This window comes from Setaria viridis, chromosome 9, assembly GCF_005286985.2.
Source record: "Setaria viridis chromosome 9, Setaria_viridis_v4.0, whole genome shotgun sequence".
Classification (NCBI taxonomy): domain Eukaryota; kingdom Viridiplantae; phylum Streptophyta; class Magnoliopsida; order Poales; family Poaceae; genus Setaria; species Setaria viridis.
In genome coordinates, this window is record NC_048271.2 from 33498340 (window position 1) to 33512592 (window position 14253).

At 45.6% G+C, this 14253-nt stretch overlaps 3 protein-coding genes across 3 annotated transcripts; 1 reads left to right on the plus strand and 2 right to left on the minus strand.

The window, feature by feature from the left end:
• Positions 1-675: 675 nt before the first annotated feature.
• On the minus strand, positions 676-2791 carry LOC117836620 (acyl transferase 1). The gene is made up of 3 exons (XM_034716086.2): positions 2559-2791; positions 2020-2486; positions 676-1867 (listed from the first exon to the last, which is right to left on the minus strand). The coding sequence occupies exons 2-3, from the start codon at positions 2446-2448 to the stop codon at positions 950-952; spliced, it is 1347 nt and encodes a 448-aa protein (XP_034571977.1). The 5' UTR covers positions 2449-2486; positions 2559-2791; the 3' UTR covers positions 676-949.
• Positions 2792-4487: 1696 nt separating this feature from the next.
• Positions 4488-6229, plus strand: LOC117836618 (acyl transferase 1). Its single transcript, XM_034716084.2, has 2 exons — positions 4488-5033; positions 5122-6229. The coding sequence occupies exons 1-2, from the start codon at positions 4530-4532 to the stop codon at positions 6037-6039; spliced, it is 1422 nt and encodes a 473-aa protein (XP_034571975.1). The 5' UTR covers positions 4488-4529; the 3' UTR covers positions 6040-6229.
• Positions 6230-7789: 1560 nt separating this feature from the next.
• LOC117836619 (acyl transferase 1) lies at positions 7790-9481 on the minus strand. The gene is made up of 2 exons (XM_034716085.2): positions 9038-9481; positions 7790-8918 (listed from the first exon to the last, which is right to left on the minus strand). The coding sequence occupies exons 1-2, from the start codon at positions 9461-9463 to the stop codon at positions 7980-7982; spliced, it is 1365 nt and encodes a 454-aa protein (XP_034571976.1). The 5' UTR covers positions 9464-9481; the 3' UTR covers positions 7790-7979.
• Positions 9482-14253: the final 4772 nt, after the last annotated feature.

Here is a 14253-nt window from a genome sequence, read left to right on the forward strand (position 1 = left end):
TGCAATCGGAATTCGAATGAGGGAGATATGGCCTGTACAAGATTTTCTGCTTCTGCCGGACTTTTGACCTTCCAATCCTTAGCTTCCTTCAGCTTTGACCATGAGATGTACTTGCCAAATCACAACATACTTTGCTCCTAAGTCATCTGGAATGATGGTTCAGTGTACGTGGATGCATTAGAAGCGTGAAGCGGGCCAGGCCGATCGACCTATTGGCCTTGGGTCGATCAGCCCAACCTTTCTTGGGCTTTGCTGGTGCTAATCTTCCTCGAGTAGGCTCTTGTGTTATCCAAAGTACAAGCCCAAATCAAGCCCATACAAAAGTCGCCTGTTTATGTAGTATTTCATGCCATTTTGCAATATAGTTCAAAATACAACATATATGCAAATATGGGGTTATTTCAGGTACCAAGTGACTGGTTAGTATAAGATTTAGGGCAAAAACACCACTTAAATAGCACTAAAAGGGTGGCAATAACGAGCTCCAACACAATACAATTATTTGCACACCTTAGAAAAAGACTATCTATAGATTTTTACTGTCATTTGGATGCCATAGAATTTTTCTAAGTCTTTCTATTTCTTCTCATTTTTATGGCATTATAATTCATCCTTGGGATCTATAAAATACCTACAAAGGTATATCTTGCAAAACCATTAGTTCCAATAACTATGTTGTCATTAATCACCAAAATTATTATCACCTAGCTAGGCCATTTTCCTTACAGTGGGAGATGAAAAAAAAGAGAGCAAAACTCCTAGTTACGCCTCAAATTTGGGGGCAATTCTATATATATGCAATTGTCTCATAAGAACTATGCACCCCAACTCATTGTAGTAAAATAAGACGATGGCTCAGACTGCATGTAAGGGACTAGGACTCTGCACTCACATTAACAAATCCGACTTATTCCTGGCAATTAATTAAAATCTACACTGTGAACACTGCTCAAGACTGAGCATGGGGATCGGAACCTTCTCCCTCATCTCTCTTCAACCACACGGCGAGCTCCTCTTCAAACCTCTCCATCATCGCACCTGGCAAAACCATCGACACCGCAACACCTTCCTCACCATCAGCATTCTTGCACCTCATGTGGAAACTAGCTACCGTCGGCGCCACCACGCCGCCAGCGACCCACTCACCCCACCCGAAGTCCAACCCATCGCCGCCGAGGTGGGTCACATCGGACACGACGTACACCCCATTGAAGACCAGCCGGCGCCCGCGCATCGACGCCACCAAATCCACCATTGACCTTGCATACTCCGGCGTTAGAAGACTCCTCTTGCCCCCACACACGAGCTCGATTGTTCGCCCAAGCTGGCCGCCGCATAGCCTGCCGACGGACACCTCAAGAACGCAGTAGAGGTCAGCGTTGCCATAGTAGCCTTCCGGGACGTGCAGGAGGTCGCGAGCATTGCAAGGGAAGCAGATGTACACGTTCCGACGCGGCTCGTAGCCCAGCGCCGCGGTGCGGCACCGCCAGGTGACGGCGGTGAGCACCTCGAAGTCCGTGCAGCTCCGACGGAGGTGGGCGGTGACGTGGCTTCGCAGCCTGGCGATCTCTCCCGGCCCGAAGTGGAAGAGGCGGTGGACCAAGGAGTCGAACGGCGTGGAGTACAGCACGTCGTCGATGCCTGACCCCTCGACCAGCGGCTTGAAGACCGGGCTGGCACAGGCGATGCTTGCCGGGACACGTGCCGTGAGGAGCTCACGTTCCCACACGGGGAGGATGAGAGGGACTGTCTCACCGCGTGCGAGATCAGCGATGGCTCTGATGAATTGGTTCCAGCCGAAGCCGTCAGCAATGCAACGGATCATGTGGAGACCGACAGCAAAACCTCCACATCTGAACCGTGTCACCTCCACATAAATTCACGTCCTGAGCATACAGCAACTCGTATAAAATTTACGAATGTATCCAGATCTGAACACAGTGTTTGCTGTCACTGTCATCCATAACATTTACCTTCAAACGGCAAAAACCCCCAAAAGGGAAAGAAAAGAGTTGTTACCTGCATAAAGAACAATGGCTTGCCTAGAACAACTCTAGGATCTCCCACGTCGCTGCAGAGGAGCTCACCGACACATGGGAACGGTGGCACGAGTGGCTCGCCGAGCTCTGCGAGACGCACCTCCGCCTCCGCCTCGACGAACACCACCCCTTCCTCCGTGCAGTCCACCACCAGCTTGCCGCTGGGAAGCTCCCGCAGCCGGCCGGCCAACGGGTAGTAGTGCACTAGGGCCTCGGCGAGGGCCACCCGCATGGCCTTCGCGGTATCCTCCGGCATGGCACCGGCGCTAAGGAAGAAGCTAACGACGGGGGTGTACTCGTGGTGGTTGCGGAGGTCGTCCAGGTCGGAGAGGTGCTTGATCTCGTGGGGCGTGGGACGTGATGACGTAACAAGCTCGGGCTTGCTCCGGCGTGTCACGAAGGTCGCCATGATCGTGGCGTGGAGAATGAGGTCGTCGAGTATTAGGGCTGCAGCGGTGTGTATATAAAGAGAATTGCAACATCTATACAAATTAAGGACACTAGTGTAACTTTGCTTACTCTAGTCGCTGCATCCCGCCGGTTCTCCATTGCTAGTCATACTCTTGAGGTTTCTGTTGTAATTCCCTGAGGCCCCGTTTGGATCCTTTCATTTTGAAGGAATTGGAATCTATTTAATGGAATAGGCTAATTTATCTTGGAAGGTGGCATTCCACAACTTTCCAAAGTTTAGATATAAGCCTATCTTAAATTCATGGGGTGGGAGATGGAAATTGATTCTATAGATTATGATTATTAGAATGGAATTCAATTCTTATAGCACGCTCTTGGATTCGCTTCCCTATAGCAGAAGTGCAGCGCATAAGTATTTCTCCCGTATCACCAACAATAATATACAAATATATTCCACGTACAATTATATTAGCTTAATTAATTTGTATCTAAATAATGATTATTAGAATGGAATTCAATTCCAAGGATCCAAACGGGACCTGATGGTTCCGATTAACGTGGGAATTTCTAGAGAGTCTGTGATTAGTATCGGTATAGATAGATAGATGGATTTCTGCCTATTTACTGCTAGTATGTAGAGATGTAATTGACAATCTAATTGTAGTTTTGAATGAGTCCTTTGGTTCAGTTTAATCTAACTTTCACATTGAAATATGGATTAGTTCAATAAATGTATTATAAGTCGACCTAGTTATCCAGAGAAATCAAAACTTTTATCATAACAGTATGTACGGGTATGTAGTGCATCTTATCAGGTCATATCGCTCCATGGAATATTTACTGTAAGAAAACTATATGGTGGTGGGATTGTAGGCGCCTAGTCTTGTTTATTTGCAGCAAAGTTTTCTCAAAGCACGTAAACAAAAACATGCAAATGCCAAATCAAGAAAAAAATGATAATTGGATTTTTAAGCTGCTATAGGGCTATATTAAGGATTTTGAAAAACATTTTTTATGTTTTGGAGAAAACATGGAGGAAATCTGCCTAGAGTTACTGCAATTCATTTGAACTTGTCTATCAACTCATGCTCCTGCATGGGCCAGTAATTTTAAGACAGAAGTTTTAGAAATTCATGTATAAATATGAGGCACATAGCTAATCAAAATTGTTCATATTTGTTCTCTCCGTTTTATTTATATTCTGCATGGGCCATTATAAGAAGGATGATATGAACTAATTTTTACGTCTCTGCCAATATTTCAGATTCAATACACATTGTAATCACGACATATTTGAATAGATGCAAATTTGTTATTTAATCCCTCTGGCATATGGTTTACTATAACCATAACATTTTTGCATCAACCTATTGTGCGAAAGGTGTACTGCCTACGCTAACGTACTGGCCAAAATAATTCAAAGATGTGTACAAATACGTGTTATTACATATCCACTTTATTTTCAAGAAGAATTCATCAGAAGTCAGAACCTATGAGGTCTAGAGCAGAAATTTTCTCCTCGTACGGAATGTACAGAAGTGTATATTTTAAATATTATGTTGGACTTACGGAATGAGGCATTGGTATCCCTTATTCAGAAGAAGCAATCATTAATTTGCATGCCCACGTGAATATAATGACAAGTTTTTTGTGCAAAATACATGTCCTCTTTGTACAGAAATATATGTACTGGCCTTTGTTGAAAAAGACAACATTTTTTTCTTCCACCAAAATGTACTAGATCAGCTTTTCAAAGGAAAAGAAATATGTATCCAGCTAGTCGGAGATGAATTACAGAAACCAATTTATCCGGTTTCTACATACGTAGTACGAGTACTGCTCACGGGGCATTTTTTTTTTCTTGCTGTTCTATCTTTCACAACAAGGTTTTGTTGCGCTGCAAAATCTAATTTGATACAAAAATCTTGACCAAAATTCCAGTAAATTTTGTTTTTTTGGTTCTTTACCGTTACTCCTATATATGCGACAGCACCATACATGTATATAGAAATATTTTTTGGAAAAGCTGCACAATGTTTTATTGCATTTTTTTCATGCTCTGTATATATATGTGCTCCAATGCTCCAACTAAGCAGTGGGCAACACCATCGTCCAAAGCTCACATCCCATCTAACACAAACCATGGTCACCTTCACTGCACATCGGGGCAAGCCTGAGCTGGTGACGCCGGCACGGGTGACACCAAGCGAGACGAAGACCCTGTCGGACATGGACGACCACTATGGTCACCGTGTCTACATCCCCTTAGTTGAGTTCTTCCGGTGCCGCCCAACGGATGGCCGCCATGGGCAGCCGGAAGACCCAGCCGTTGCCGTCAAGGCAGCACTGGCGGAGGCCCTGGTGCACTACTACCCCGTCGCCGGCCGGATGCAGGAGACGGCCAACGGTAAGCTGGTGGTGGACTGCACCGGGGAGGGGGTGTCGTTTGTGGAGGCCGACGCTGCCGTGCGGCTGGAGGAGCTGGGCACACCGCTCCTGCCGCCGTACCCGTGCGTTGAGGAGCTGTTGCCCGACGCCGGCAACATTCAGGTCGTCGCGGGCAAGCCGATCGTTGCCGTCCAGGTACCTTACCTACAGGCTACAGTTGCTTAAAAGTTGCTAAAATTTGAAATTGTCTACAAACTCTCCGGAATTTGCACATGCCATGCAGGTGACACGGTTCTTAGGTGGAGGATTTGCCATTGGTCTCCAGATTAGCCACTGCATCGCCGATGGCTTCGGCATGATCCAGTTCCTCAAGGCCATAGCTGACATGGCACGGGGCCAGAGCGCCCCAACGGCGCTTCCCGTGTGGGAAAGGCATCTGCTGATGGCCCGTGAGCCGCCGGACACCGCCTACGTGCAACAAAAACTGATGTCCCTTCTCAAGAACGCTACAGGTGAGACGCCGCCGAGCATGGTTTACCGGCACTTCTTCTTCGGCCCGGCGGAGGTGTCCGTTCTGCGAAGCCACGTCCCAGGGGATCTCGGAGCGTCATGCACCCGATTCGAGCTGCTAACGGCGGCGATCTGGCGGTGCCGGGCGGCGGTGTGGGGCTTCAACGACGACCACCGCGCGGTCCTCGCCTTCTCCGCGAACGTGCGGCGGAGGTGGGAGCACATCCCGCGAGGGTACTACGGCAACGCCCTCGTCTACCACGTCGTGGACGCCGCCGCCGGTGAGCTGCGCCGTAGCCCGCTCAGCCACGCGGTGGCGCTCATCCGCGACGCCAAGACGGACATGAGCGACGAGCACGTGAGGTCCACCGCAGATTTCATGGCGTCGATGCGTGGGCACTACGGGCGCGGATGCGGAGGCGGGGATCAGCCGCCGATGGTGTACGACGAGGCGGCGTACATGGTGTCAGACTGGACGCGGCTCGGCGAGGACGACGTGGACTTCGGATGGGCCGAGCGGGTCGGCGGTGGGGTCGCCATGCCGTCGTCGCACGTGAGCTTCAACGGGACGTGCCGGAACTCGGATGGTGACGAGTTGGTCGTTGCGTCGATGCTATTGCCGGAGGGAGTCGTGGAGAGGTTCGAGAAGGAGGTAGCGCTTTTGCTGAAGCAAGAGGCGGACTCATATTAGTATTTTGGGAGGAAAAAACAAGGCCTCAATGGGCAGGATATTTTCATCTGTCAGTCATGTAAAACTAAACTTTTGGATAATATCTTAAGTCTTTCCAAAATCATTTTCTTCATCCTCAAGTAGCAAGGTAAGGTGGTAATTCCATTCCTATCTATCATATGGACCTTCTATATACCTAAACTTATCCCTACGTTTTACATTCTCATGAGATTGTGCTAGAACCTTGATCTTGATTATGGATCACTAAATAGCAAGGTTTTAAATCTTCAACTAAAGGTATTTAGCGGATGACCTTTAAAACAGCTATAGCAGAGCTACATGAGGCTATAGCGGGTTATAGCTACTAAGTTGTACATAAGCATAAATAGTTTGATCAGCCTCAAACAGCTATAGCCGGAGATTTAAAACCTTACTAAATAGTGACTTGTAGCATCCATGATCGACAAACATTGCAATCATAAGGGTATTATCCCCTTCCATCTTACGCATCCTTTCGTGATGCTGTAGCGAGCGAGCGGCTGCACGCGGGGCTCCAGCGTCTTGCCCCCGCCATCCCCGTCATCCCCAACTCTAGCGGTGCCCCGCTGCACAAGCCACCACCATATGCCGTGGTCCAAGACGAACCTCTCTCAGCTTTGATCCTCACTCAAAATCTTCTTCAACAATTCCAGCCAGCTTCCCACCCCCTCCCCCCTCCTTCCCCGCCGACAGCTCCCCGCCCAGCTCTGACAGTGCAAAGCCGCCTCCGCCGCCACCGCAACCACCACCGGCACTAAAATCATATAAATCCTACACCCCACCGCCTCCACCACCCACCGAGGGTCATGCCCAGCTTCGGTGGCATCCTCGCCGCCTCCACTCCAGTCGTCCCTCCAGCTTCAACAGCTAGCCGACGAGCCGCCCCGGAACTCCTTCTAGGTCCGTGGGCACAAGTAACCCCTAACCCTCAGCCCCAAACCATGAAACTCCTAATCTAAAAGCTCACTGGAGAGGTCCCCGTTGTTGGGAAGGAGAAGAAGCACATCCACTGTGACGTTCGTCGATTGGTCAAAATTCGAGTGTTAGAGCTCATCAAAATCAAAATACTCGAGTGTGGTTTAGCTTCTTCGTTTTAATAACTTTAGCCGTCACATCTAAGGCTCTTGGCATGGGGTCATGCCCGTCGAAGTAGCGTCAGTGTCCCCCATCACCTTGACCGAGTCAAAAGTAACGAGTAACATGAAAGGTTACGAGCTATAGTATTGCCTATCACTTTTAACTATGCCATAATACTAGTTATTATCTCCATCTACTCGGCTATTTCATTCAAAATCCACATATGTTCTTTTATTAATTCACACGTTTGCTCTAGCACCAGGCCTGTGCTCCTCCTCCACTGCTGTGGGGAGAGGTCACTTGTTTAGAGGAGAGGGAAAGCAAGGAGGCAGTGCATATATAGCGCGGAGAAACTAGAAGGTGGCCGCTGCAATGCCTCTTAGAGGCAGGTGCGGATCCATAGAGGATCATTAATGATTTTTAGTCCTGCTTTCTCTTATATTAGCAACATTTTTTATATGTATTGGGTTTAAAAATCCATTGTTGTCAAGTGGCAGCACCAAAATGGCCTGGATCCACCCTTGCTTAGAGGTTGAGTGGATTGCTTATCTTCCATCCAAGAATGTTGTAAAATAGCAACTTCTAGAATTTATATATGTTGATGGCATGCGCAAGGCTTCTTTGTGTATTGATCTGTACTATTAGAGTAAGTGTATAAGGTGAACAGATAACCTGACTCTTCGTTGCAGTCTTTCTTAGTATTACAACACAACAATAGTAACTGATTTTAGTTATACGGTTACAGTTTATTACGGCGCACTTATAATTGATTATAAAGAAACCACAAATCCACAATAAGACCCCAGCCATATATAACATTATTTATCCCATTGATTGAGACTACTCTACAAGGCTGAGCGTGGCAACCTTCTTCCGTTCTTCCCATCTCCATTGAGCCACACAGCCAGCTCCTCTTGAAACTTCTCCATGATCACGTCCGGCAAAACCATCGATACAACGACAGACTCCTCGCCGTCAGCGTCCTTGCACCTCGTGTGGAAACTAGCAAGCTTGGGCCCGACCACCCCACCGCCAGCCCACTCACCCCACCCGAAGTCCAGCCCGTCTCCAACGAACTCGGTGACATCCGACACGACGAACACTCCGTCAAACAACAGCCGTCTGCCACGCAGCGACGCCAGCAGATCCACCGTGGACCTCGCGTACTCCGGCGAGAGGTCGCCCTTGCCCTCGCACACGATCTCGACCGCGCGCCGGAGCCCGCCAGCGCGTAGCTCTCCGGCGGCGACCCCCACGATCCTGTAGAGGAGGGCGTTGCCGTAGTACCCTCTCGGGACACGGAGGAATCCCTTCCTCCGGCCGCCGTGCGCGTTGGAAGGGAAGTAGAGGTACACCTTCTGGCTCGGCTCGTAGCCCAGCGCCGCCGTGCGGCACAGCCACGTCACGGCAGCTAGCACGTCGAAGTCCGTGCAGCGCTGCCGGAGGTTCGCCGGGACGACGATGTGGCTCCGCAGGGCGGCGATCTCCCGGCGCCCGAAGAGGAAGGACCGGCACGCCATGGTATCAAGCGGTGTGGACTGGAGCGCGTCGTGGACGCCTGTGCCTTCCACTAGCGGCTGGAACGCCTGGTAGGCGTCGGCGATGTTCGGCGGGCTTCGCGCCGTCAGGAATTCCCGTTGCCACACGGGCAGGACGAGCGGCGCCTGCTCGCCGTGGGCAAGATCGGCGACGGCTTTCATGAACTGGCTCCAACCGAAGGCGTCGGCGATGCAGTGCATGATGTGCAGACCAAGAGCGAATCCACCGCATTTGAATTGTGTCACCTACAAATTAATATACTATCTTAGATTGATCTTGTTGTTTTATATATCAAATCTGTTTACGCAATCGGACAAGCAAGACGTAGAAGAAAGGGAAATTATAGAAACAAAAGAAACCGTGCCTGCATGAAGAACAACGGCTTGCCAAGGACGACGCCAACATCGCCCACGTTATCGCAGACGAGCTCACTGTCGCGTGGGAATGGCAGCACGAGTGGCTTGAGCTCCTGGAGCTCCAGGTCGGCCTCTGCCGAGACGAACACCACGCCTTCCTGCGTGCACTCCACTGCCAGCTTGCCGCCGGGAAGTTCCCGGAGCCGGCCAGCCACCGGGTAGTAGTACACCAGGGCCTCGGCGAGCGCCGCCCGAATGGCCTTCGCGGTGTCATTCGGCATGCGACCGGCGCTACGGAAGAAGCAGGCTACTGCAGTGTACTCATGGTGGTTGCGGAGGTTGTCCAGGTCAGACAGGTGCTTCGTCTCGTGGGGCGTCGGTCGTGATGGCACCACAAGCTCGGGCTTGCTCCGGCGTGTAGTGAAGCTCATCATATTGTGTACACTAGTGCGTGGGGCTCAGGCGCTCAGCACGTCAACAGCGTGTGTGTGTGTGTATATATATATATATATATATATATATATATATATATATATATATATATATATATATATATATATAAGCCTGTACTGTCTACATGTATATGTTGTTGCATAATGATTTATTTAACTTCTAAAAATGATAAAATATACTCCCTCCGTTTCAAATTATAAGTCGTTTTGACATTTAAGAATTTTTACTATGCACTTAGATACACACTATGTCTAATTACATGTAAAAGCTATGAATCTAAAAATAGCAAAACGATTTATAATTTGGGACGGAGGGAGTATATTTTAATTGTACATACAAGTTCTTCGAAACTAGATTATTCAACTTGTAAATGTGAGATATGGTAAGGGCAATCTTCTTGTATTGACACTTAGACACATGGATAAGGGATTGCTCATTTTAATTTTTGGACCACAAGATATTGCTGTCACTACCGGAAATAAGAGAGTTACCGAGTGTAAAATCTTTGCCGAGTGCTTTTTGTCGGGCACTCGGCAAACACCTCATTTGCCGAGTGTCTACGCCTATACACTCGGCATACATAATACACTCGGCAAACATCCTATTTGCCGAGTGCCACAGAGAACACACTTGGCAAAAATCCAGACGACACTTGGCAAAGATTTGACACTCGGTAACTCTCCAGCACGTGGCTCGCACATGCGCCGTCCGTCAGGGTAGCGTGCCGGCCGTTAGAACTTTGCCGAGTGTCCGTTACCGACACTTAGCAAACTAAGAGGTTGCCGAGTGCTTCCCTCGACACTCAGCAAAAGGTCAATTTTGCCAAGTGTTTTGCGTCGACACTCGGCAAAGACAAAACTTTTTTTCACCTTTTCCCTCCACACTTTTTCTACTTCCCACATACGATATTTGGTACTACATGTTAAAAGTTAGTCTATTTGTTGGTCTGTTTGCTATTTTTAATGAATTAATTTCATTAAGAGGAATCTGTTGATTTAAGTCAAATTTTAACTGCAGGTGATTGAAATAATGGAATAAAATCAGTGAAAAAAACATATTCATATTACTGAATCAGGATTGAGGTCTCGTCCAGGAAATGAAAAGAAATTTTGAACATTTTGTTCAGAAAACACAACCACAAACGTGTGGCCGAATGGTTTTAAATTCTAAAAAAGGCAAACGAAGTTTGAAAATCACAAGATTTATCAAGATGTCATGATATCATACATGGAGGCTAAGGTAAAAAATTGAGAAGGTTTCGCACAATTTCTGACATATGATGCTTACAAACCGACAAATCTCCCGAGAAGATTCGTAGAAGTTAGAAAGGATCCGGTAAGATTTTGAGTCCAAGTGACACTTGAATTGGGGTTTGACTTCAAAACTTTTTGTATAGGCGACAAAAAACATAGATTGGTTCATGTCAAATTTTGGGAATTTTTCAGATCCGTTTGATAATTTTTATTTATTAACTGCAATTATAGAAGTTTAATAGATATAAATTCAATTTGAGCTATAACTGCATGAAATAATGGAATAATATTAGTAGAAAAATCAAATATACATCGTTGAGTGAATTTGACAAGGTTTTTCCAAAGTATATCGGAAAAAAGTTAGGAAAACACGTTATTGAAGGAGTATACATGAAATATAAGTGTACTTTGCCGAGTGTTTGTAGAAGACACTCGGCAAACCTAATAGTGTTTAGTTTTGCCGAGTGTTTTTTGACACTCGGCAAAGACTTTGCCGAGTGCCCGATGTTTGACACTCGGCAAAGATACTGTTTGCCGACGGAATATTCGCCGAGTCCTCTTCGCCAAGTGTTACACTCGCAAAGGCTTTGCCGAGTGTTTTTGGGGCTTCGCTGAGTGCCTGGGGCACTCGGCAAACTTACTGTTTCCCGTAGTTTCCAGTACCATTGAGTTTCATGACCTACAAGCTAGTTCAAGCAAAAGTCAAAGCTAATAAGGAAACGTTGCAATTAACTTGTCTATCAACTCATGGCCGGTAACTTTAAAAGACAGAAGTTTCACAAATTCATGTATAAGAAGGAATCAAGATTGTTCATCTTTGTTCTCTCTGTTTTATTTATATTCTAACCCAACACTACATGGGCCATTATAAGAAGGAATGACATGAACTAATTTTTAAGTCTCTGCAAATATTTCAGATTCAGTATACAATAACCACGACATATTTAAATGCATGAAAGTTGTTGATTAATCCCTCTGACATATGGTATATAACCATAACATTTTGCATCTACCTATTGTGCGAAAGGCAATAGCGGGCTATGTTAACGCACTGGCCAAAACAATTCAAAGATGTGTACGAATATCCGTTATTACATATGCACTTTATTTTCAAGAAGAATTCATCAGAACCTATGAGGTCTAGAGCAGAAATTTTCCCTTATTGATGAAAAAGAAATCATTTGCATGCCCACATGAACAATGTAATGAACATTTTAAATATTATGATGAACTTGCGGAATGAGGCATGAATTAGTATCCCTATTGAGAAAAAGCAATCATTTGCATGCCCACATGAACAATATAATGAAAATCTTTTGTGCAAAATATATATGTCCTTGTACAGCAACGTACTGGCCATTGTTGAAAAAGAACATTTTTTTTCTTCCACCAAAATGTACAAGATCAGTTTTTCAAAGCAAAAGAAATCTAGTGAATAGTTTTGCAAGTATGCTCTCTTAGATACTCCCTCGGTTTTCAAATTGTAGGCCATATTGACTTTAGATATATACATTATATGTAAATACATAGTAAAATTTATCAAAAAAATCAAAACGACCTACAATTTGAAACAAGGGAGTACGTAATTAGCTATGCTGCTTGCTCTTTGCAACAGACCAAAGCTTCAAGTTGGATTGTCACTAACAATCCTGTGTAATAGCAGGACTCTGGTTACAGGCTAATTTCTGGAGGACTGCTAATTTTTCATATCAACCATAAACAACTATTGGTCTATAATCTCTACTGCACTGAACAGTTTGTAGTTTTTGCTGCCTAGTACAAATTGTGGTAACTACCAATTACCAACTTTATTAACATCCCATCAAAAAATGGAACTAGAATTTCGCTTTAGTAAATTTTAGTGACTAGATCAATATTAATGCATGAAGCTAGAGGGCAAAAAGTATGCAGTTAGGTAGCCACATACAACAACGACCTTGTATAAATCTAGTACAACACCTTTTAATAATATACTTTTGCTATATTTTTTTAGCTATTCTGTAGCGAAAAATATTAGTCAAAGATGTGATCTGAAGAATTGATGACCAAAACGTCACTTATCTGTGACTAGAGGGAGTACTTCATTACTCTTTATTATATTGCTGGTACTCTTGCGCCGGTACGTTTCAGATTGGTATGAAAATGGTATATGCTGGCTACCCAATAGGCGGGCCGCCAATAACTCGGCAGATTTCAAGATATGATGTACATATTAAAATATTTCGGGTACAGACCTACAAATTTCAAGACCAAATTCAATTGTTACCTTAGCCCTCACCACAGTTGAGTCACTAGTAGAGAACTAACTTTCGATACGCCCCCTTTTAATCCCAGTTTAAAGTGGCCCGGTATAAAAGGGGGTGCGCAGAGCTTTACTCCCGGTTGGTATTTGCAACCGGAACTAAAAGTTACCTTTTATCCCGGTTCAAAAATCAGCCACCCATGAGAGACCCTTTAGTCCCGGGTGAAAAAATCAGCTACCCGTGGGGGACCCTTTTGTCTGGGGTGGTAAGAATAACCGGGACTAAAAGTCACCTTTTTAATCCCGGTTGGTGTTACCACTGGGGACTAAAGCTCACGACACCAACCGGGATAAAATAGGATCTTTTATCCCTCACGGGTGGTTGAAAAAGAACTAAAGCCCTCGAACCCTTTTATCCTGGTTTGTAATACCAACCGGGATAAAAGTGGGTCTTTTATCCCGATTGGTGTTTCCAACCGGGATAAAAGGGTCCCCCACGTGTGGCTGGGTAGAAGTAAATCCTTGAGGCCCTTTTATCCCGGGTTGTAATACCAATTGGGATACCAATTGGGATAAAAGGGGGTCTTTTATCCCGGTTGGTGTTTCCAACTGGGATAAAAGGGTCCCCCGCGAGTTAGTATAAAAGGATTGGATCCCCTATTTATCCCGGTTGGTGTTACCAACCGGGACTAAAGGGTGTCTTTAGTCCCGGTTGAGGGACCCGGGATAAAAGACACCCCCCTTTTGTCTCGATTGCTTATCCCGGATAGTTTTTCGAGAGATTTGCACCCTTCCAACCGGGACTAATACTCAGTTTTCTACTAGTGAGTCAACTGCTATCTCAAAGACAATATGTCATTCTTAATGGGTGTTACAGATTAATCCTCCAATGGTTTATCACACTTTACAAAGTTTGGCAGAGCTGACAAATTAGAGTTTTTAACTAAGTTATTTGCTCTCTTAACTTCTAACACTCACCGATCACCATATTTATTCCTTGCTGGTGTAGCATCCCAGCTTTATTAGAAGTATTTTAATTCTAACTAAAAATTTGAACCTTTAATTTTTTCACAAACCTAATGTATTTTTCTTTATTCTATTAGCTAGAAAATATTTAAAACAGTTTGTGAACTAAACTTGCATAAAATCCAACATTTGTATTGCATATGCTTGCTCCCTCTCTTCCCAATCCTAAATTCCTCAAAATATCGTTTCTCGTTTAATTCTGAACTATATTCAAAATGGAAAATGCCTTCCAAAAAACCTTTACCAAATC

What these genes read in the sequence shown, in the direction of transcription:
- LOC117836620 (XM_034716086.2), bottom strand. Translation starts at nt 2,448, where the DNA reads ATGGCGACCTTCGTGACACGCCGGAGCAAGCCCGAGCTTGTTACGTCA. An exon ending in AGCCATTGTTCTTTATGCAG is followed by an intron (nt 1,868 to 2,019) that starts GTAACAACTCTT and finishes ATTTATGTGGAG; the next exon opens with GTGACACGGTTCAGATGTGG.
- LOC117836618 (XM_034716084.2), top strand. Translation starts at nt 4,530, where the DNA reads ATGCTCCAACTAAGCAGTGGGCAACACCATCGTCCAAAGCTCACATCC. An exon ending in AGCCGATCGTTGCCGTCCAG is followed by an intron (nt 5,034 to 5,121) that starts GTACCTTACCTA and finishes CATGCCATGCAG; the next exon opens with GTGACACGGTTCTTAGGTGG.
- LOC117836619 (XM_034716085.2), bottom strand. Translation starts at nt 9,463, where the DNA reads ATGATGAGCTTCACTACACGCCGGAGCAAGCCCGAGCTTGTGGTGCCA. An exon ending in AGCCGTTGTTCTTCATGCAG is followed by an intron (nt 8,919 to 9,037) that starts GCACGGTTTCTT and finishes ATTAATTTGTAG; the next exon opens with GTGACACAATTCAAATGCGG.